We start from the raw sequence: 23,904 nt of genomic DNA, 5'->3' as shown, positions 1-23,904 counted from the left end.
TTATACCCCTTGTTGAGCCAGACACTCTGAAATTTTACTATAGAGATGAGAATCATTTATAGACAAAAATTAACCAACTCCATTACCCTAGACATCATAAACTTGTTCAAGTTTTCAATCCACTAGAAATTTAGCTTCCCTATTAGCTAAGTTATAACCATAAAATGATACAGATGCACACAAAAAAAATCACTTTTTAATATATTCATTATACAGATTGAATGTACATTTGTATGTTAGAATGTCAGATATGAACAAATTTTGTATCATTTACATTTTTTTCATTAAGAGTTTCAACACGTTAGCTGTAAATATGCTCACTTTTTTCTCTGTGATGATTAATGGAGGCAGAACAGAAACTATGCTTCAGAATAAATACAGTAAGCATTGTTCTCTTCCCACTCCCCTGCATTTCTTGCCTCCATGATCCTGCTAAAAACTTATGCTTAACTTCAAGTTATCTATGCAATTTCTACAGAAACTTAATACCAGTAAATACTGCAAAATAAATCAATATACTTTTTACTGCATACATATTTGAATCATAGAAATAATCTTACAACAAGGAAAGATGACAATACACCTATCCATGTCAGAACTAAATGACATCTAAAAAAAACAACATTCAGCAAGCAAATGATGATGCAGAACTGAAATTACACCATTTGCTACAATTCTATCAACTAGACGATTTTCATTAGTGAAAGATTATTATTTTATTATTATTATTCTTTTTTTTTTTTTTTTTTTTTTTTTTAGAAAATTGAGTTATTGACTTATTGGAATTTCAGATCACACAAAAAAATCAAATGAGGTTAATTACAATGATGAATGTTCAAACAATATGACCTGTGCCTGACTTTCTGATGCTGTTCTCTTAAGCAACCTAATTTGGTCCAGTTCTGTATGTCCCACTGAATTCTCAGTGAGAGACTGCACTGGGTTGGTTATGTTGTATCTGCCAGGCTGATAAAAACCATAATATTCTATTCTCTTTTCCCCTGAGTTTTCCAGCACCTTTAGTTTCTGTCTAAACCAAATAATTTTATAGGTTAGGAACAGGATAACAGCACAAGCCAGAATGAAGAAGGCTAGCAAAATGTCAAAAGCCTGATTCAGCTTTTCAACCTGTTGTGTACAAAGTACAGATGTTTCTAATGATACAGGAGCAGCATCTGTTGGAAATAAACCTTTTCCTTCTACAGTTCTGTTAACAGGTATAATCCGTGCTGGTATTTTTACTGGTAATACTGATAATGTAGTTGCCTGTGATGGAGTTTCAGCAGCATTTTCTTCATAAGGCAAAGGGTTAGCAGATGTAGCTGTAGTTCCTTCCCAGAAAGTAACATATTTTGTATCCACATTAACAAACTGTTCCAATGTGTTCTGTCTGTGTACCTTATGCCATGCCATCAGCAAAGTGGTAGGGCTGTGATGGATTTCTGTAGATCCTAGATTCCAGGCTGCTTCTGGGCTGGCAGTGGGGCTACTGCAGTTTGCAAACTGAGTCCACCTAATGTAACGCAAAGGTCTGCCACGCATACTGAGGGGATTTTGACAGTGAATTTTAACAGAAATAGGAGATGAAGCTAGCCAGTTCAGCAACCCAAGCATTTTGCAGCTACAGTTCCAAGGGTTGTAGTTCACCTGTAGGTGAGTTAAAGACACTAGGGGCTTGAGCACTTCAGGCTGCAACTCTGTAATATTATTAAATGCTAAACTGAGTATTTTAAGTGACTGTCCCATTTTTTCAAAGGTACCATCACCAATACTGGTTATTTTATTTCTGTCTAACTGCAGATATATTAAATTGTTCAATAAAGTAAAAGTGCTGGAATTTATATTTTCTAAATCATTATAACTTAAGATTAACTGACTAAGATTATTTAATCCAAAAAAACCATTTACAGAAATCTCTTTTAGCTTTACACTTTTTAAAGACAAATACCTAAGCTTGTTAAGTCCTTTAAATGCAAAACGATGTATTGACCGAATAGGATTGTGAGACAAAGAAAGTCTTTCAAGGTTTTTGAGCCTTCCAATGGCATTTGATGGCACAAGTGTTAAATTGTTACCTTCAAGGAACAAATATACAAGGTTTTCAAGATGATAAAATGCTGAATCTGATATCCGTGAAATCTTATTATTGGCTAGATTAAGCGTTTGAAGACTTATCATTCCCATGAAAGTTCCACTTCCAAGGACACTGAGCCGGTTTCTTTGAAGAGTTAAATATCTAGCAGAAAGGAGATCACTAAATAATCCTCTGGAAATAAAAGCTATTTGATTATTCTGAAGGTATAAATAACGAAGATTGGAAAGACCTTCAAAGATTCCTGGATCCAGGCGTTTAATACTATTGTTATCTAGATGCAGGTAGCACAGATTAGGGAGTTCCACAAAAGCTTTTGGGTGTACATATGAAATACTGGAATTATCCATGTAAAGTGCAGAAAGCTTCTGAAGACCTGTTAATTCATTTGGAATGACATGCGATATATTATTCCCACTGAGGTATACAAGAATTACAGTTTTGGGGAAGTTCCGGGGGATGCTTGAAAGACCCAAGTTACGACAGGTAACTTGCCTTCCTGTGCAGAGCTGGCAAACAGCTGGACAGCCAAGTACCTCCTTCTGGAGGAGCAGCAAAAGAAAACCATTAAGGAGATACGGTAATGCTCCTGTGCAGGGTGGAAAACTTTGTAGTCCACACATATCCCTGTCTTTGTCCTTCTCACTCATCTCTGACTTCGCTAGTAGAGATAAAAAAATATGAATATTATTCATTTGAAATTATGGTTTCTACTTGTATATTTTTAAAAAAATACAGGCATTACTTTCAAGATGGTTATTTCATATACTCTCCTTGTGATGCCAAATAATCTTTTTCAAAATAAATCTTTTAAGTATAATGTTTTTGAATTACATAGACACAAATTGCAAAGTAAATGAACAGTGAAACAAATATGCTGTCAAAATAGCTGGAAAATATGTAACCAGTTGCAGCATAAAAACTGCCAAAATGATGGATTCCAGTAGATTCAAGTTACTGCTTATTATTTATTTTTAACAGTTAAAAACGACCAGGAACTTTTTCAATAGCAATCAAGTAAAAGTGCCAACTAAAACACTGTTCCTTTCATTTGTAGGTCATTTTTAACTTGAATTTTCCTTTAATAAAGTCGTGTTACATTCAAAATAAGCAAAAACAATTCCTTACCCCAAATCTGAAGTTCATTATTTCCGTTATTTACTTGTTTTGCAGTTTGTTAGGCTGTTACCAGTTGACTGACTATACTCATCTGCGAAACGTTAGTAAAAACACTATTGTCCTGTGCTACAACTCTCACGTTTTTCCCCTGGATTTGTAACTGCTCACTCAGGAAACTAAGAAAGAAGTGGTTAAATTGAGGTTGCCATGGATACAGGAAACTGTCAGACAGGAAGTCATTTTATCTGTGCTTCAGAAGCATTGTTGGAAAGGAAATCTCAACTGTTTGTTTCTAGAAAACCAAGAACTATCCTAGTTTGTAACTGTTGCCTTATTTTTTTTTTTTTTTTTTTTTTAATAAAACTAACGATTTTAAGCAGACGAGCTTTAAAGAGTTTTGTCGAAGATAGTTATAGCTATTACTATAAAGCATACCTATTTGCAACTGTACTATTGCCTTATCTGTAAATCCCAGCCAGAAAACAAAACATTCTATTAAACAAACAAACAACATTTATATTGTTCTATCTCTGCCTATAGAGAAAAATTGCTCCTCAGGTAAGCAAAGTCCTGTGAAATGTAGAACAGTGAGGTCTGGAAGGCAAGGCCTGAACCCCTGGCACGGTACCTGGGGCATACCAGCCAGGCAAACCCCTCCAGAAAGCCCAGGGAAGCCTAGGAAATCTTGGAGATGAGAACTTCACAACACAGTACTAAACAGCTGTGAATTACATTTACATTACATATATAATTTACATATTCATGTATATTGCAATAATAATATTATTACACTGTATTTCAGTCTGGATCCAGGCACTTAGTTAAGTTTCATGTTAGGACACTTTTTTTTTTTTAAGCACTTATCTGCACAGGTCTATGTATTTCTAAAAGCCACATCCTACGTACATGACTTTAGTTTCCTTCAGTGTCCCTTGTGCAAATAAAGACTTTGCAAATATGAACTATAAATAGTCCCCTCACTTAAGTACCGGACATTACATCCCCGGTTTATCTGTCACAGGGACTAAACACTTGTAAAATACAGTGACTTATTCAAAGGGGAAGAGGATGAAATAATAAGAGATGTAAAGTCAGAGATTAAATGTAGAAATAGATTAACTATAAAATCAGTTTATACTAACATGAGACACCTTGCTTAGCAAAATGAAGAAGAGAAAGCCCATCAATGGCCAAACACAAGTAAACACAAGAAACAAACACAAAGACATTACAGGAGAATCAAGTAGCTTCAGCCACAAATATCTCATGTCAGAAGCATGAGTTCACTTAAGAGACAAAATGTCATCCAAAATATCTTTGTCTATAAAAATCCAAACTGAAACAAAGGAAGCACGTGAGCCAAAGAAGCAGAATAAAGACACACACATCTCAGGGGGCAGATCGAGAGTGCAGCCTTCTGCAGACCCTGGAGAGCTCAAGGGGCCCTTTACTCAGGACTGCTATTTAAAGGACTGTGTGACTAACAGTACTATCATCGTGGCTATGGTATAGATAAGGCAGTTTTAGTATTTTCAACCAACCCTGCCAACCTGGTACCTTGCAGAATGTATGGCTCTGGTACTGACCAGAGCCTGAACAGCACGGTTGGAGACACGATCAGGGAGTGCCTGTTCGTACTCACCCATTATGCCTGCGGTCCACTGGCAATGGAGGAGTGACATAACATCAGTCCTGAACCACAGCTGAACCTCACCACATAGATTAAGCCAGCCACGATCCCTAGAGAGCTCAAATTAGCTTTTCTCTAGCTGCTATGTATTTATAAGAAAAAGTGACTGACTCATAGTCAAACTCAGATGCCTTACCATGTTCTGAAACTCCAAATTGCAAGGAAGGATCCCATCGAGGCCTACCATGGCTCAGAAGCCTGAACAAGACTTAGGTCAAGTGCAGGAACAGAGTGCACCTCCCACAAACCATTAACAACTTTTGCTGTCTTCTATATAATTAAAAGATTTTATTTTAGGGTGGAATAGATTTAGAAGAGTTTTAGGAAAGATTCCTGAAATCCTGTATTTACATAGGTCAAACAAAAACAAGATACTAGCTGCAGTCAATTCCTTATGACTACAGTTTATTTTATTTTTCAGTAGCTCAGTTGCATTAAGTGACATAACCCCTTGTCATTACTCAGTACTCTTTGCAAACAACCCTTATAGGCCTAATAGGAAATGTTCCTGACCAGCCCATAATAAAAACTCAGATGTGGTGAAAAATTAATGGAGTTTTTGAACAAGAGAAGTTTAAACAGTAAGTCCAATCTGCATCCTCTAGTCAGTGCTTTGATGTCAAATACTAATTATGTAGGTGAACACACCTTTCACTAAAATAAAAAAGGAAGTGGGGAAGGAAGGGCAATGGCTTTGGTGTCTTTATTGAGATGATAAAATTAGTTATGTAACAAATTCTGATTTTATGAAGGAAGATATAACTACCCTGAAGGAGAATATGACATTATTAGGCTCTTTCTTGTTATTTCCTAATATTACATATAGACATCTTCTTAAGAGGAAAATTAAATTTCTAATGAAGTAACTTTAAAAAATGACAAAGAAAAACTTCTGTAATAACCTAATGAAGATTCATAATTGCACACTATAAGTGCTTGAACTCACTGAATGCCAATTATAATTGGCAGAAATCACACTGGCTGACATACCAGATTTGATACACAATGAAAAAATGCAGACATTCATTTACACAAAGATTAAATACAAGTAGAGCAACCTGAAGAACCTTTTCTGCTCTTAGTCTCTTCTTTGCAATAGTTTTTCCAGACAAATACATTTGAATCAAAGAGAAAGAGTGAACACTGGAAACTGGAAATACTATTCAAGTGCCATAATCTAAAAAGAAAAAAGACTGGATAGGTTCAAATGCTTTATATTTCATACTTAGCAAAGTAAAATCTCTGCTGTTTTGGAGCTGTACCACTCTACACTGTTATGTCTAGCAAAAGTGAGCGTATTTCACAAGCACCACAATTAGTTGACCATTTTTGGAAGGCACTGACTTTAAGAATTTACAGCAGAAAGAAATTAAAAACGGACAAAATACACTTTACAGGTGAGCTCTTAAAAAACCCTCATGAACAGTAAGAAGTGGAACAAAGAAGCCCATTAGGAAATTACTACCTACTTATTCTAACTTTTAATTAATTGCCTTAATATTATTTAAGTCTTTAATATTTGGACTTAACTTCCTACCATTAGTTCTGTTACCATTTTTTTTTCTAGTAACCTTCCCAAACTGATACGAATATGAACATCAGTTATATGAAATTAACACATCTTTCCCTACACAGCATCATGAGAATTTTGAAAAAAGAAATTCAACTGTAGTACCAGACTACTGTTTAAATTGACAGAGTAATCACAACAATTGCTCTCCACTTGAAAACGCTCATCAGGAATCAATATTAATAAGAGGTTACAGATGTCACTATTCAGATTTGGATAATTTATATACAGCATGTTTCTATTTTATATAGATAGCTCTTCATGGATATCACATTGCAAATTCTATGCAATGAATAGAATAAAAAACTAAAAAAACTACAACCACTTTCACAGAAAACAGTGAAAGGACAAGTATCAGAGGTGAGCAAAAACCTGCATGGCCTTAGAAGCTTCATGAAACAAGAACAAATCCAAGAGCTATTTTACTCTGAGCTATAGAGTATAAGAGCTATATACTCTAAGACTCCTTTTTTTTTTTTTTTTCCAGTGAAAGCAGAGACTGATTAGATCTGGGACCTCTTAAAAATCCAACCTGGACTATGAATGCCAGATGTTCACAAGCCTCCTGCTCAGTATCAGCAAACCATAGAGTCTAAGCTGGCAGCATTACATAGGACAGCACAATCTACAACAACCTCTTTTCAACAGACACCTGTGTAAAACGAAGTGTGCTCCCAGACAAAATGATGTGATAAAAAAACCAGCAATACTCAGTTCAGGCCAAAGAAATCTTGCAAATCCCATACACTAGTATATCAGAATCTGAGCACAGAAACATACCATTGCTGGACAAGTAACAAATACCAAAGCAGCATTATCTAACAGATATCGAGGAGTCTTGAAAGAAACTTTCCAAGACTGTGTGACCGTCAAAACTAGATTACATCCCAGATGTAGAATTTACTGACTTTCAGTAAAAACAATGTTCGTAACCCCACTTTAAAGAATGAAAGGCACAGCAATAATCACACTTCCCAGCAAAAGAGGAATGCTTAGCTTTCAACATGGTGTCAAATGTTAACCATGCTTACAGTTAGGCAGTACATAAAGCTAAATCGATCACTGCCACTGTATTTTGCCAAATTGATGCTTTTATTTCCTATTAGAAAGTAAAATACTCCTTTCATTTTTTAGCATTTTTCAGTAATGGTTGTGTTCTATCAAGATAGAGAGATAGTAACCGGAAGAATTTAAAAAACAACACTACTCTGCTAATTATAAATTCCCAAAAAAAAGGACATTTCAAAACATTCTGATACTGATACTATAAAAAAGTACAAAAGCACAGTTAGCAAACTGATTATTTCCAGAGCTATATAGGTATGAGAAGGGAGAGATGTACAATTTTAGCCACTTCGGTCTTGGGAAATGCAAAGACTGCTGATTTAGCACCTATGACAGTGGTGGGGGCCCACCTCCATTTCCACAATGGCCTGAAGAAAACTTATGCTGCTGCTCCTGACCATTATCACTAGGCACTGTTGTAGGGACCAAGGGGATATTTAATCAAACTGAATTATATCTGCTCTACAAGAAACTAAACTTGACCAAGAATTTGACTAAACCTGACCAAGAACTTATGACATCTGTGAATGTACTCATCCTCAGGACTCCAGGCTGCTGTCGTCTTTCATGTCTCGCACCCTGCTCATGATTCTCTTCCTCCAAACTTTTAATTCTTTTTGTGTTCAAACAAAATAAACAAAAAGCACACCTCAATTTTCTATCTGTTGTGTGTCTATGTGCATTTCCCCCCCCATGTGTTGTACACGGAAACAAGACTATTCTGCAAATGTATCCCTATTGCCTAAATCTTGTTGCTAGACCCTACTCTTATTCACATCAGCTTAAAGACAAAAATCCTTTAAAAAACAGCTTGTATTTAGTGAAAAAAGGTTCAATTTTTATGAAGTACCAAGAGCTTTTAATAAAGGCAAAAAGTGAATGTGGAGATATGAGTGACAAGACAGTACAAGTATAAAATGTGGAAAACAATATGGATACATGTATCAGTCACTCAATGAACACTAACAATTTGAGTGCCCAGATTCAAGACAGCAAATGCAGATAATTAAGTAACATTTAGTTTACACAAAAAAAACAAATGAGTAAAACCCGGAAATTACTGCAAAGTGAAAAGGTGCTGCAACACTACTCAGGAAAGAAACAGTTATTGTTCTTTTTAATATATATATATTTTTAATATGAACTTCTAAAGACTTAACACAATGTGCAGCTGTGAGTAGAAGATAAACAGGATGCTGGATTGAAGGCCCATATGCATAGATGATAAAATGCAGTGGTACTGTTGCTACTAAAGATCTGTCATTCCATATAATGATATTGCTTACAAGACAGCTATAGTTGGGGTTATAAAGTGACAGTTCATAACTTGCTTAGGCCAACAAATTGGCCTGAGAACCACTGTGACCTACAACTGCACTGTAACAATTTCCATCATATCCACTCTAAAATCCTTTATTAATGCTAGATGCAGTACAGATATCTATTTTCTCTATAGCGGAATCCTGAAACCTACTAGCAGTACCCTTTATGGAAGTGAGCTGAGGGTAGAAACCTGCTCGGCAACAAGCAGAAACGTATACATGGTTTTCCTGAGCAAGTCTGCCTCACTGCCATCCTCAGGAGACAAAAATCCTGTTCAGCCTTAGCAGCTGAGAAATCTTGAACTGGCTTAGGAAATCCAAAGAAATGTCTAATCAGTAATCTGTTTGGAGAGGTAATTCAAAAGGCAAAATTACATAGCTTTTCTTGAGAAGGTTGTTTGTAAGAATTAAAGTACCCTGTTTAAATACAGTAGTTTAATATATTTTTGCTGAACTCTGCAAATTGACTTGCAAAAGAACATTTCTTAAACAGGAGTTTCAGATGTGAGATGCAGCAAGCATATGTAATAAAATGTCTATGAAATGCCAAAAACAGTGACTCACACTGTTAGGCAGAAGGAACAAGTGCTTGACAGAATCGATTTCACATATTCAGTCTGAAGGTATGTTTGGCTTTGGCAGTCTAATAGTTGTACAGTAAAATTTTTGTAGCCTTTATAAGTATATGCCCACTGAAGATAAGCTTTCTTTTTTTTATTTTTTTTTTTTTTGGGGGGGGGGACAGGTGTTCTTAAGTAATTTGAATATCTGAAAACTAAAACTGTCATTAGCAGAAGTTTTTTTGCATTGAGGACTGCCAAAAATAATTTGCTCTTGCAGCAGGAAATTTGGAACAGCTGAAGGTAGTTCAAAATAACAAGGTTATCTAAAGCAAGTTTTTTCCTTCCTCTCTTTACAAGAAACTTCACAGGAAGACAGGCATGTTCTTCAGCAACTTCAGTTTTAGCTAACACATCTAAGGATGTTTCAAATACACTAGTAAGTTTTAACACTTATGTTTGCTGAAAAGAACAAAAGCTTTCTCAAAGCAGCTGCTTCGTTCACCTTTGACTAAATATCTGTCCTGACGATCTGGGGAAGAAAATGAAAGCTTCTGTGCACACTAAAAGAAATGAAACCTTGAAGTTATATGTATAAGAGTTCCTTGATTTTTAGGTACTAGCTACGTACTCTACAGCTTTACAAACATTAACATAGCTTTAGGATTTGTAAGCAACATCTAAATTATCATTGGAAAATACTTCAGATTTTTCAAGAAATCTACGAGACCAAACATTAACTCATGTAATACTGCATTCCCGACTTTCAAAGCAAACAAGAATACTCTGAGGGTACATATGACCTGAGCTCTCATCTAAACACATATTACAAATCAATCCCTGTAGTGACCATTTAAAAGAGTAACTCTATTCAGAATTTTCATTAAGAACTCTTTTTTGTGCTTTTATCCACCAATTGCCATGGTCAGAGAAAGGGCAATACTACAAGCTGATAGCCATACAGGGAAAAATCTGTTCCACAGTTTTTCCACAGTTACTCTTCCACTGAATGTCGTTAAGTAGAAAAACAGGATGGATGTTAAGAACTATCCTCAACCTGAAACAAGACTGAACAAACATTATTCCCTAGAAGGGACATCAAAAGATTAATGAGCCAACTCAAAGAACCACATATGAGAGCAGCAGCTAATCCGATACTAACATGAGAATGTACACTATAAATTATGGTCAAAAAATACTGTAGTTTCCTCACTTTTGCTGAATGACATTTTCAAAGAAGCTAAAAAAAACTTATTGCTGTATCACTACAAATCCAATGAAAAGATTAATATAATGTAGCATCAAAATTTTATCTTTTTAAGCTTCTTTAGCCCTAAATAAAGATGCAATAAAACTACTAATATTCGAATATTAATTTGCAATATTGTGAAAGGTCTTACAAACTGTCTAAAGGGGCTCTGAAGAACTATTTTAATGCGTCTTGAATTCTCTCACCCGTTCAATGATGGTAGAAGTGAAAGCAATGCCAAAGCAGACAGCTTTCTTCTCTCTGGCTGAGTGATGTTATCCATGCGATCAACCCACATTTCAATCATGTTACCAAGAATTTGGTCCAACTGCAATGGGAAACAGTTACATAAATGTGACAGAAGTTGAAGCAAGTGGTGTATTTTTATTTTTCCATGCCTCTCCACATCCCCCACCCCCCTTTAAAATCATTAATTGATCATGCTTCCAGGCCTTGAACCACAGTTACCATTGTAACCTTGAAATTACAAATGTATTTAGTTCACAGACAGAGCGCGCAGATTCAGAACACTGAATTACTCAGTTTTCGTATGAGAATCTTAGCACATGTAAGCCATGTGAATTTACTCTTAAAAAAAAAAAAATTCACTGGTGGCAGAGACTTGTCTTTTTCTGTTTAAACCTGAAGAAAATTATTAAATTCCTCTTCAAGACATAGCAAAACACTTGTAGCAAAGGAGCCTGCCTCAATAACCTCATAATTGAAAACTGAGCACATTGAACCAGCTCAATGTGCTGGTGAATCAATGGTGAACAATTAAAACCATTGTCCCTGGTACAAAACCATCAAGGTGCAACAAGGAAAGCAACTCTCACCCTGAAGCATCATGCAAACTAAGAAGGCTTATAAAGATCATAACAGAATACAGCAAGAAGAAAATCTAGAGATTGTATAAAATTTCTTGAGATGTTTTAAAAAAATTGAGGGAACACACAAAACTTGGTGAAGGAGCTCAGGAGAAGGAACAAAGCAGGAGAAAGGGAACATGCTTGTACTGGGGAGGAAGAAGCACTGAAAACACAGGGAAATATTTTTTTTCACGTCAGAAGAATGCGAGATTTCCACATGAAACCCTGTTGAAATACCAAGACAAACATCCTTACCTCCTGACCCAATTCACATGCCATCTGGTTCAAAAGTAATGAAAAAAAACTTGTATTTTGTAGTAGAACTCTACCCATGACACCCAGATAAGTAGACATCAACATTGGGTATCTCTGAAACAAAAGTAAACCAAAACAAAGCATATTTAGTTCAATCGAGTGTTAAAAATACTTAACATACAGCACAGAAATGCACAGAAAACATTTACATGCATCCTTTATATATTTTATTAAATTATAATTTTAAATGTTCCTAGAACACAATATTGAGCAATTGTTACCAAAGAGTATACTGACAATTACAAAATGAGAAACATGGCAATCCATGGTCTGTTACTCTCAAACAGCCATGACAACAAGCAAAACAATTTCACCATATATATTTAAAAGTCAGCAGCTTGAAAATAAGCAATATACTTCATTGTTATAAAAAGTTATTCTTAATATTGATTATGGTTACAAAATAGCGTTTTAAGTTTTAGTAACAATAAACACAGCTAGTATTTCTGAAGTTGTTACTTATCTTTTATTTTCATTTTAAAAGAAGCTACAGATAAATCCAACATCTAATAATGTATCTTGCAGAACTGCCTACCTGAAAAACAGAACTCCAACATTTACCTGAAAATGTTAACACATTAATACCTGTTCAAAGTCCTTTTTTTTTTTTGTACTGCAAAAATAAAACTATTAAGCAATATTACTTAGTCTAATCTTGGACATGTGTTATTTAACTTAATCACAGTACAAGTCAAATATTGATAAAAAAGGAGATGTTTTGATCAAAGAGGTCACAAGCAGAGAGAACTTCACCCACCAGTTCTGCCAGTAAAAATACCTTTTCCTCCTCCTATCAGTACTTGGTTAAAGCATATTTGATTTTACTCTTTTCTGTCCAACATACAAATTTGTTGAAGGCGCAGAGAAAACAAAGACATTTAAGTAAACAAAATATGAAACTTGCTTCCACCTTACATAAATCATTCTCACATTCTTCAGCTCTTCATATTAGTTATGTCAATTAGAAAAAAAAAAAAAGAGGTCAAGTCACTCTTCTCCCTACATTCCAGCTTGCTTTTCTCTGATGCACGTACACTGAAGAATGAGTAGTATATCACAAAAAAGACACACCAAAAAGCCCTAATACCTACAAAGCATTTAAGTGCTACCAGTGCAGTCATAGCAAATTTTCAGTGTTAAAGGTGAAGGAACAGAATAATAAAACTTGTGGTATTTTATTATAATGAACATTAGATGAAAAAATAAGTGATGAATAGATTTAACTCTTGTGCTACCATTTTTACTACATACTTAATGAAAATAGCTGAAAATACTTATGAAAATAGCTGTCAAAGAGTTATCAGATGGACTTAAAACTAGAGAAAAAGAGAGAAATACCAACACAAGAAAACTGGGCCAGACAATTGAAGGTACTTTCCTGTTCAAAAGGAAAAGTAGAGAGGACAAAAAGAAAAACTCTTACCTCCCCATCTATAATCCCCTTGAATACTGATGGCAGAAGGGGCTGAAACATTTGAGGACCCAAAACAGGATTTACTTTCAGGACATTTTCCACAACCTTAAGAACAAAATAAAATTAGACAATAAATACATTTAAAAACCATAATTGAAACTTTAAAACTACATATACCTATCTATAAATAAAACTCTGGTACGATATTTACCATTAACAAAACCCAGGACTGTTGAAAGTACGTTCTAGTTAAGTGCTCTGCAAACCTGACCTGCTTTCATTCTCACATGGCCAACTGACATGAGAAGCCAAGCCACTTTAAAGGAATTTCTCTTTAATAAATAAAATGATTAAATACTTGCACTAAAGAGTTATGGCTTTTTATTTCATGAGATATGTAACAGTAAATTTAATGATTTGAGAAATTAAGCAAGAATTGTGTTTCAGCTCCTCCCTTTTAGTGGATGGCCAACAGCTTCATTTAAATAGATGCTTGCTCTTGGAGATTAAGCTCAGAGTCAAAACTTGCTAATGCATGCAGGATTACTTCATAAAGTTTGCAACTGGATATGATAAAGTATTTAAATTAAGGCTTTTAAAGAAAAAAGCACAAAAGAGAAAAATGGTTTGAGAAATTATAATCTTGCATTTCCTATACAATAGATCCTCCCCCCAAAGAGATTATGTTAATATTGCTTATTTATAGTGAATTTTGATGTCACACATCGGCAAGTTTGATTGAAGCCACAAAGTGGCAAGTTTGATAAAAGAGGTCGCCAGCTTTCCCACAAAATCTTGTCCAGGTTATTTAGTAGATTTACTTGGTCAATTTTGGATTATGGAGTAGAAAATAAGAAAGAGATGGATGTTAAATAAGATTGGAAAGATTCCTGTGAGAAAGATACATAAATGTATGCTACATGTATAAAAGTATATTATAACAGCTTGGTTACATACAAGACTTGACCAGACTTCAGTTTTCAAATTTAAGAGAAGAAATTGCTACAGGCAGCAATAAACCGTATGTAATCTTTCCTTGCTTCCACTAGAGTTGAAAAGCAGTTGTAACACTAACCCTGCAGGTCCTTAAAAAACACTGGTGTTGAGTTATGTGTAGAAATAATGGTAGGATGAAACAGCAAGAGTAGCACATAATTGAAAAGACTCAGACATTACTTGCTAAGAAGGAAAATCTTTTTCCTGCAAAGAAAAAAAGTACTATGTACCACTAAGGTAAAACATGTATTATGGGGCTCTAATTTGCATACCAAATGATATTGGGGATGATTCAGATTGCTAATTCTGTTGCAAGTATTGGGAATTTGCTATGTGTAGTGCATACAACCTGTTTTTCAGTTGCATGTGGACCCAAGTAAAAGGTCCAGCACAGAAGGGTTGTTAATAAATGTATTTTACTAGATAAAGACTTTACCATTAATTAACAGCACTGAGACTGATTTCAACAAGCTGGTTATTAAACTCTGTGGATACTTTGAGGCTAGCAGCCAAAAAAGTGTGCTGCTGAAATCTCAACAAAGAGGCTCCTTCCTGTAGATGAAAGAGTCTGTTGCACTCCTCTGAAATAATACAGTTGTTTAGTTCTTGTTTAAACTCTGGAACCAATTTGTTAACCTGACAACAAGGAGAACAAAGTCCACCTGAGGGAAAAAGAGTCATAAATGCCTTTCCTTTCTCATCTATACATGTAAGTGACTTAAGACACTTTGCTCATGAGAGTGAGGTACACATTTACCAGCCTAGAGAAGTAGAAGTCCATCCAAGACTCAAACTGGTAATCTTATGAAAGGATCGAGGAGATATATAGAGATTGTCATCATTAAAATACAGTGTAGTATGTTCACCAATAATATTGATGTGCAGACCACCAAGAGCAACAGAAGTATCTTCTAATTATTTGTAAACCTATTTTTGAGCTAACAGAACAGAGGTTTTAAACTGATAGAATGTTACCAAGAAGTCTCTCTTGGCAACATTCAAACTCCCAAGAAAAACTCATTATTTGCCAACACTACCAGACAAGTTCGTTTTTCTTAATAAAGTGATGTTCAAAAACTTGTAGAATAGGACTTTTATCACAAACAAAGGGGAAGAGTTTTCTTTATTGCAGGCTTACTTTATAGACTAAAACTACCTGAAGTAAATTTTTGTAAGCAATAACTTTATTGCTCCTGAATCTAAATGCAGCAGTAGTTAAAATATTAAGAATCTGAGTTTTTGAAGTCCCATATCTCAGAAGAATTTTCAAGTGACCACAAAAGTCAGAACTTCTTTGACAAGAGGATTAACATTTGATACAACCTCCTCCAGAAGAGAAAAAGGTATTTATTTACCTAACACATTTGACAGTTATGAGTTATTGTAAGACAGATGATCTAAGTTCTCATGCTCCATAATCCTCTCATTCTCCTTAGACACTAACCACTGCTACTGACAGAATAATTTAGCAATCATTTCAACTGTCTTAAGACATGCGTTAATACAGTCATCATACACACACACAGAAAACCCATTTAAGCCAGTTTTGATTGCTTTAGATCTCTCCTTTTTATTTTATATGCTACTCTTAGTATTGGAGTAATAACAGAATTACTTTTTGTTCACTAGGTCTATCCCCTTTATTTCCTTTTTCGTGTGTGTTTGTGTGTGTGCCTTATTTCTACGGATTTGTTTATAGCATCACTTATCTTTGGATAAAAACGGCAGAAAAAACACATTGTTTAATCTCAGATAATTTGAAAATCAAGTTGCATCAAGCCTCAGCAATCTTGTAATAAATTGTCTTATTACTACTTGTCTTAAGCCTTAACCAAATTAAGGTTCTTCAACCTTATGCTTTTATTTACTGCTCTAAGGCCTATTTTCAAACAAACCAAACCTGTATGTAACACAGTATTTCAGAACACTCCCACATTTGTTGCCAGTATTGATCTTTTTTTTGTTGTTCAACACATCAGTATGGTGATGCCTGAGAAAACTTTCTTTTTTAAAATACAAATATTTACACTGATATTTCAGTTATTCCTTTGTGATCAGATAGGCATACTAGGAAGGTATTCAAATTACAGTGGACAAACCGTGGCTACTGCAAGGTCACACTGCAGCCAAGTGTATAAGTATGCCATATTACTAGTGTTATTTCATTTTAAGGTTCAGATTAAAAGCTGCTATATCATGTATTTGCCCAATAACAGACTCTAAATAATACCATCAATGGATAGGTATTAACATTTTAAACTACAGAGCTAGAGTCCTTATGCTCCCTGCAGCAGGAATTATAAATGGAGGAGGGCTATTAACTCCTCCTGTTGTTTCCCTGTCCACAGATTCTTTCTGCAAGTAGTTGTGCAACCCAAAGAGGTAGGTGAGATTTTAATTTTTGCCTCTGTTGTGTTTATAATGAACTGGACTTCATAAGCAACATGAAGTTCCTAGTAAGTACTGCCACTGAAAATATAAGTAGTAAAACTACAGTTACTATTCTGTATAGTATATGATCCTGTATTACTACTAAAGTTCTTATTGTAACTTTATTTCCTCCTGAAACTCCTCAAAAGGAATATTTGAAAGGTCAGATACAATATTTCAAATGCTTACAAATTTTGCAAGATCTCTTGCATAATACCATTTCAAGTTTGTGTGGAAATAGTTTGTGTTTTTTTTTTTTTTTTTTAATAATTTAAAAAACATCCAGTAATTCCATCTAAGCAGCTGTTGCTACTACTAAGCAACTTACGACAAACGCAAAGATAGGCTGAACATGATGTCACAGTACAAACACAAGTGTGCTATACAAAGCAATGTGATATAGAATATGTACATGATAAAGAGTATATACATTCAGTATGTAGTAAATACAGGTCCAAGAGCTATTAAATTCTACTATTTGTACAGAAATGCAGGAAAAAAAAAAAATGTGATGCTTTGTGCTTATTTAATAATAAAATCACAAAGACTTTTTATAATGAATGTATATATGTAGCCTCATCACTTCAGCCTTACCTTGCCAGTTACAAAACTTGAACTCTTGATTATTATTCTTACTGGTATTGAATACTGAGAAGTAAAATTACTGTATGACCAAAGGGATCAATTACGATTCACAGGGTACAGATGAATCTCAGATTTGGATTGTTAGATATGGCAATTAGGTAGTTATCTCTTTTCATATAATGATTAGAAACACTCAAAATGAATCTACATTATTGATGTGCGCTGAATGATTTTGAAAATTTTTACAGTTGAATCATTTCTTTATGTTGCATTTTGAACCAAATAATGGAAAATATATTTTTTTGAATTCTGAATCAAGCTGAAAACACAAATAGGACAAGTTTTAAAACTTATTAACCATCTTAGTTTTGCCTTCTTATTTGTAATTACAAGTGTGGGTATCTTTTATGTTGTCTTCTCCATTTTATAAGTCAGCTAGAATTGAAAAGCTTTGATAAATTCTCTTCACCTACCCTGGGTGACCAATATTCACAGATAACATCGAGTTACCTTGACTCAAAACAATCTTTGTTTTGCAACTCAGTGTCCTCATGGTTTTCTAAGAATAGCATCATCTTTGCCATACAGTGATTGGTCATCTGGCATTTTAAATGTGCTGCTACCTTGCTGCAAAATGAACTGCTTTCATGAGGGTGCAAGCCCACACTAACCTTCTTTCTGTAATAATCTAAGTGGAGAAGATCTCAGACTCTTAATCTAAATCAATCTGTAAGAAGAGCACTCAAACTTTACCTAAATTTACTTAAAAACATCTTGAAATCACATGACTTAAAGCATTGCAGAGATGGTACAGGAACAGCAAGTGCATCAGCTAATTATTATAGAATCATCTTTTACAGTGACTATATGGGACAATACTAGCCTTCTCTTGGTAAAATACATATATAAATATACTTTTTTGAAAATACATGTGTGCATGTATACATGCTCCCAATACATACACTTCAAATATGTAGTTTCAAACATCTCTGACTCCTGTAATAAGATGTGTGAAATCAGCTGTTTTTTTTCTCCAAGTTCTATATTCACACTTGAAAATGTTATTTAAACTTGACAGAACTAGAAAGTAAGAATACTGATGTCTGGAGCTGAATATTAACATTATTTTCATTGTACTCTACCTTTAAAGCTTGAACTTGACCTTCAGTAGTGATGTCCTTTAAGAGTTCACAAAATGATCGACACAAGTCAACAGCATACATCTGAAATTAAGTAACAGAAGCACAGAATGTCAGCGACTGGAAGGGACCTCTGAAGATAACCAGTCCAATTTCCCTGCCAGAGCAGGAACACCTAGATTGCATCACACAGGAAGGTTTTGAATATCCCTGGAGGAGGAGACTCCACAGCCCCCCTGGGCACCCTGTTCCAGTGCTCTGTCACCCTCACCATGAGAAAGTTTCGTCTCATATTTAAGTGGAACCTCCTATATTTCACCTTGCACTGAGCTTTATATGTTTACATATATATTTCAAAACAATTAGTGATATTTTTAACAGAGAAGATTTTAAATCATGGCATTGTATCACTAGTTCATTTCTTGATAGAACTTTCATTTTTTGATAGAACTTATCATAATTTTAATCTGGCAGGAGAAACAATAGAGTAATGATTACTGCCCTGCACAGGACCTTTTCAGGTAGGAAACTACTAAACTGATCAACATTAATTCTCAATCTTTCAGAAATCTGATTTTATTGAGTGTTCACCACGTGCCATAAACAACATAATTCTATGATTCTAGGATTTTAACATTCCTATATACACACAAATGAGCAAAAGTATAAACGTTAATGTGCCCAATGTTTCCCAGCATTTGTTAAAAAAAAGAATAATAACTTGCCAGTAGGGAATTAAGGTGCTTAATAAGGAATATGAGGTATTATACCATGGTAATGTACCTGCAAAAATTCAGTCGATGATAAGAAAATATAAGCATTGATGATCTTAAAGCAATTTTTGAGGTTTTCTGAACTCAGCTCTGGAAAAAAAAATAAACATGCAATTCAGAAACTCATAGCCAAATTGAAATACAACCAAAACAATCCACTTTTAAAACTGGTTTTCATCATACAGCAATAAAGTGCCAAAGGCCTACAAATAGGAAAAAAAAAAAAAAAGTAGTTAGATTCAGTACCATTCAAATTCTATTTCCCTGCTAGGTTACTGGGTTCAGCTAACGTGTTCTCATATGGAAGCACAAGAAATCCTATAAACCCAAAAGCTAATTCTAATCAAGAAAAAAAAAAAGTAGTTTTGGATGTAACAATACACAAAGAAGCTACTGAAGACAGAACAAACAGACGAAACATATGAGGGTCCTGCACTTTCTGATACATCATCTCTTTCCTGTTTGATTCAGTAACTGTTGCATCAAAGGAGCAAAATAAAGTCTGCTTGTCTGACCTATGAGCCATGTCAAATGGTATTGAGCTTCTAGACTGAAACAAGCTGAGCTATAGGCCATACCATGACTACTTTAGTTAAGTAAAGCACACAGATCTAATAGATGGCGTACAGATACAATTTGAAGAAAGAGGTAAAAAGGCACATTCTCATGGAGCATCTGATACACAGACTAAAAATAATCCTTATCAGATTAAACAAACTCCAAGAGCTGGCTAAAATCTGGTATGCGTTCCATGGCTTAAATGCATGCAGTCTCTACGAAAGTGGGGCTTACACCTAGTGATGCTTATAAAGGAAAAACTTCTACAGATAATTTTCCAAGACAGAAACTATGGCCGGTTTTCTATTGCAGTATCTGAAAACTTCTAGAGAGTTTGAACAGTTCCTTCTTTCCCTTCTCATTATAAAGATCATTAAAGTTTCTGTTATATGACATAGCCCTTGAAGAGCTTTGAATGCATGATTACTTAGATATCTCAGTGATTGTACAGGTCATGCCTTATTATCACTCATTTTAGATATTTAAATATCATTACTTGAAAAGAGATGGACTTTCAAGTCATCCATCCAATAACCTCATCAAAAGATTCTGATATATTAACTTTATTACCATATTTTGTAGTCCCCCTCTATTCCACTCATGAAACCCTACTTGGAGTACTGTGTTAAGCTGTGGGGACCCCAGCATAAGAAAAACATGGACCTGTTGGAGTGAGTCCAGAGAAGGGCCATAAAGATGATCAGATGGCTAGAGCACTTCTCCTACAAAAAAAAAGGCTAAGAAATTTAGGGCTGTTCAGCCTAGAGAACAGAAGTCTCTGGGGGGACCTTCCAGTACTCAAAGAATGTTGGGGATGTACTTCCAGTACTCAAAGAGGGCCTGCAAGAACATTGTAGATGGACTCGTGTGAGGGAGTGTAGCAACAGGACAAGGAGTAATGGTTTTAAACTAAAGGACGGAAAATTTAGATTAGACATTTGGAAGAAAGTCTTTATTATGAGGATGGTGAGGCACTGGAAGAGGTTGCCCAGAGAAGCTGTGGATGCCACATCCCTCGAAGTGTTCAAGACCAGGTTGGCTGGGGCTTTGAACAATCCCATCCAGTGTGGGGGGGGGGGGTGGGCGGGTGCAGTAGGCAGTCCCCCACCAGTGGCAGGGGAGCTGGAACCAGGTCATTATCAACCTTCCTTCCAACTGAAAACTATTCTATGATACTACTAATACTGCACTTGTTTTTTTTCCCTGAAGTTCTTACATTCTTCTTAGAAGCCTGCAAATTTTTTTTTTTATTGAATACAACCATACATTAAGTTTCAGACACTGGTGCAGTAGACAAATAAATAAATGGTCACCTAAACATGAAATACTACTGAGCTTTTGATAGCTGATAGAAAGATAATAAAAATCAACTAGCAAAATTACAAGCAAAATTATTTCTTGCCAGAAGAAAAAAACAGTTAAGACAAACTACAAAATTTAATTGGTCATCTGTGCATAAAGATCAGTGTCTTCTAAAAGCATTTTTCATGTTAAACCTGATGCTTCTTAAAGCAGGTATGTTTTGACTCTGACATACCCCAACCTGAAATTGTATCAGATTCAGCTGTAATTTTAAGCAGTCTTGCTGCAGAATTACATTCATCCACAGAGAATATATTCCTCCATTCCACATTATTCAGTCTGCTGCACTAAGAGAATCTGCTGCAACCCCTCTGTAGGGCAATTATATTTCCTCAGAATTTAAATATTAACAGTGCAGAAATGAAAATTAAATATTACAATTATGCTGTGAATTATTATTATACATCAGTGATAGTACTACGCTGTTTGAAGGAAGGTCAGCTATACAAGTGAAATTACTCTTATCAAATATAACATTCTATTCCTATATCTTTAAGATTTAACGACAGCACTGATTACTTTAAGAAGCAAATCTAATTGATTTGTACCACTCACATCCAGTTCCAACATATGAAAAGCTCTTTCAGATTTATCTGAAAATGAAAAGCTATATATTACATTGGAACTAGTTAAAAAAACAAACTTTTTTTTTAAATTTTTTCCCCTTGAAGTTGACTGTAAAAGAGATGTTTGACATATAGCTATGTTGATATATGCCACAAGCCTGTGACATGGCCATGAAAAAGAGATGCTCAAACGATGAAAAAAGCAGTAGGAATGTATAAAACACTCAACAAAAAATCTAACTAAATCCCAAACTAATTTTTATGTATCCAGCACTGGAACAGCTTGCCAACAGGCACATGAATATATGTGTCATAAAAATTCTCCCAAAAGATCTAGGAGAAGCAAAGGTGAACAATTGCTTCTTTATGCTGTAAATTTAAGTTTGGAATTGAAGTCAAAGGACCCTGAAGGTACTGTTATCAGTAAAGATTATCTCCAGCAGAGAAAGCATAAGAGGAAGTAGTAGGGGTATCTTCAAAGTTCAGGCTTGCCAGGTGCTACCGATGGGCCAGGAAGTAATCATAGACAAATCTCGGTAAGCATCATAAGAGCACTTCATAAGAATTGTGCAACAGGTGACATTCTTTTGCAATCATCTAGATATGAATTCATCAACAGAAAACACAGCACAGCAACATGTTCCAGTTAAGTGATATTCATAGTGCACTTCAAAAACTACCTGACAATTTGTTCACAATGTATTTCATTCAATTTTATACCACTTCGCTAAAGAATATGGTATACAGTCACAACCATGTAAGCACAGGACCTCATCCATGAAAGAAGTTAGTTCAAAGCAAAAGCTACAACACTGTGAAAAGCCAACAAACTCAACAATATACAATCTACGACTGTCAGCCTGTTTTCTATACCTCCTTAATCATATGCTTACATACAAATGGTCATCAACACTATTTTCCACGGTGCCTTTGGGTGAGTTATCAAAGCTGCACTATTACATACACAGTTCAATTCCTATAGTAGTTTGTCACCTATGCATACATGAATACAGTACCTCTATGAGAGGTAACATTAATAACAAGTCTTAAAAATCATTATCTGGAAGTGAAGAAGATGAAATAAGAAAACAAAATGCATACGGAACTTCTCTTCTCTAGCATAAAGGCTTCTCCCACAACCACTTTCTCATTCTCAGCAGGACAGAGTATGCTGCCTCTCTCTGATGTCCAAAAAACCTTATCTAAGAACTTTCCTCTTCTTTTCCTTCCAGCTCTTCTAGTTCAACCATCTTGACCTCTAATAGCACACTTTTTCAGAAGAACACAGTCGCTGACAGAGTAGTTAGTTAATCACAGCAGAAACACAATTATATTACTTGTGTATTAGAGTAATTCCATTCAGTAAGAATAAATTCAGAAACTGAAGGTCAGAAGGTTCATATTCCTTATACTGTATTTCCAACAAAATAATTTTGTGGAGTGCCTTGAAGATAGGTCCCTGCCAGCTCTGAAAGACATATGCAAAGCAATCATCTACTTATGACCCCCCTTTCACCAGATTTGCTTTACAGCTTCCACTTTGGAAACTTAAGACTGAATGAGAACCAGACTCAAGTGCACTTTTCTCATGTATTTTACCTCAGAAAGTTAGGGCACATAAGACATCAGGATCTTGAGATTAAGAATTTGAGGATCTCAAAAGTCAAATGGGTTTCTGCATCTGTCCAACTGAAAATAAACAAACTTGCCAGTTATATCACCATGGTGGGAAGGATGGGTAAAGGAGTGTTTTTCTTAAATGTTGGAAGTTTCATATCATTACTGCCACTGTCTACTGGAGAAACTACTATAGAATTAAGACTGAGCAGTAATTTAACCAACTTGGACAGTCATTTCTGATTAACATATTTTCTTCTTCAGGTGGCTGCAGCTTAAACGTTTTTGTTGCACTGGATTTAAGTGGAGGATCCCTTTTACAAGTACAATGTATCGAAAAAGCAGGTGCCTAAGGCATACTAGAAATATTGCAGTTTTTGTAACGACATAACTTGAAAATAAATTTAGCACTAACTTTAAATTCAAGCACTATTTCAATATTGCATTGCCATGTTTATGATATGTGGAAGCAGTCCAGCCAGATATAACAAAAAACTGAATTGCACGCAAAATATGCATCAGAATGGTTTCTGCTTTCTGGAAAACATAAACTAATTTGGATTATAGAAATCATAGTTTTTTTTGACTGAAAAGGCAGTCAGAAAACAAAAGT

At 35.1% G+C, this 23,904-nt stretch overlaps 2 protein-coding genes across 4 annotated transcripts in view; both read right to left on the bottom strand.

The window, feature by feature from the left end:
- IPO11 (importin 11) overlaps nt 1-23,904 on the bottom strand; it is a 93,429-nt gene that overhangs the window by 14,679 nt on the left and 54,846 nt on the right. For all 3 annotated transcript variants that reach the window (XM_032205742.1, XM_032205741.1, XM_032205743.1), the window contains exons 25-29: nt 19,199-19,278; nt 18,419-18,499; nt 13,275-13,370; nt 11,792-11,905; nt 10,874-10,995 (exon numbers count right to left, since the gene is read on the bottom strand). In XM_032205742.1, coding sequence (XP_032061633.1) covers nt 10,874-10,995; nt 11,792-11,905; nt 13,275-13,370; nt 18,419-18,499; nt 19,199-19,278 — 493 coding nt within the window. The remainder of the gene's footprint in view (nt 1-10,873; nt 10,996-11,791; nt 11,906-13,274; nt 13,371-18,418; nt 18,500-19,198; nt 19,279-23,904) is intronic.
- Nucleotides 820-3,509, bottom strand: LRRC70 (leucine rich repeat containing 70). Its single transcript, XM_032205744.1, has 2 exons — nt 3,221-3,509; nt 820-2,753 (listed from the first exon to the last, which is right to left on the bottom strand). The coding sequence occupies exon 2, from the start codon at nt 2,740-2,742 to the stop codon at nt 820-822; it is 1,923 nt and encodes a 640-aa protein (XP_032061635.1). The 5' UTR covers nt 2,743-2,753; nt 3,221-3,509.

The sequence above is a fragment of the Aythya fuligula genome, chromosome Z (assembly GCF_009819795.1).
Source record: "Aythya fuligula isolate bAytFul2 chromosome Z, bAytFul2.pri, whole genome shotgun sequence".
Classification (NCBI taxonomy): Eukaryota; Metazoa; Chordata; class Aves; order Anseriformes; family Anatidae; genus Aythya; species Aythya fuligula.
The sequence above is the reverse complement of the archived record's forward strand: the minus strand, read 5'-3'. Positions and strand labels throughout refer to the sequence as shown.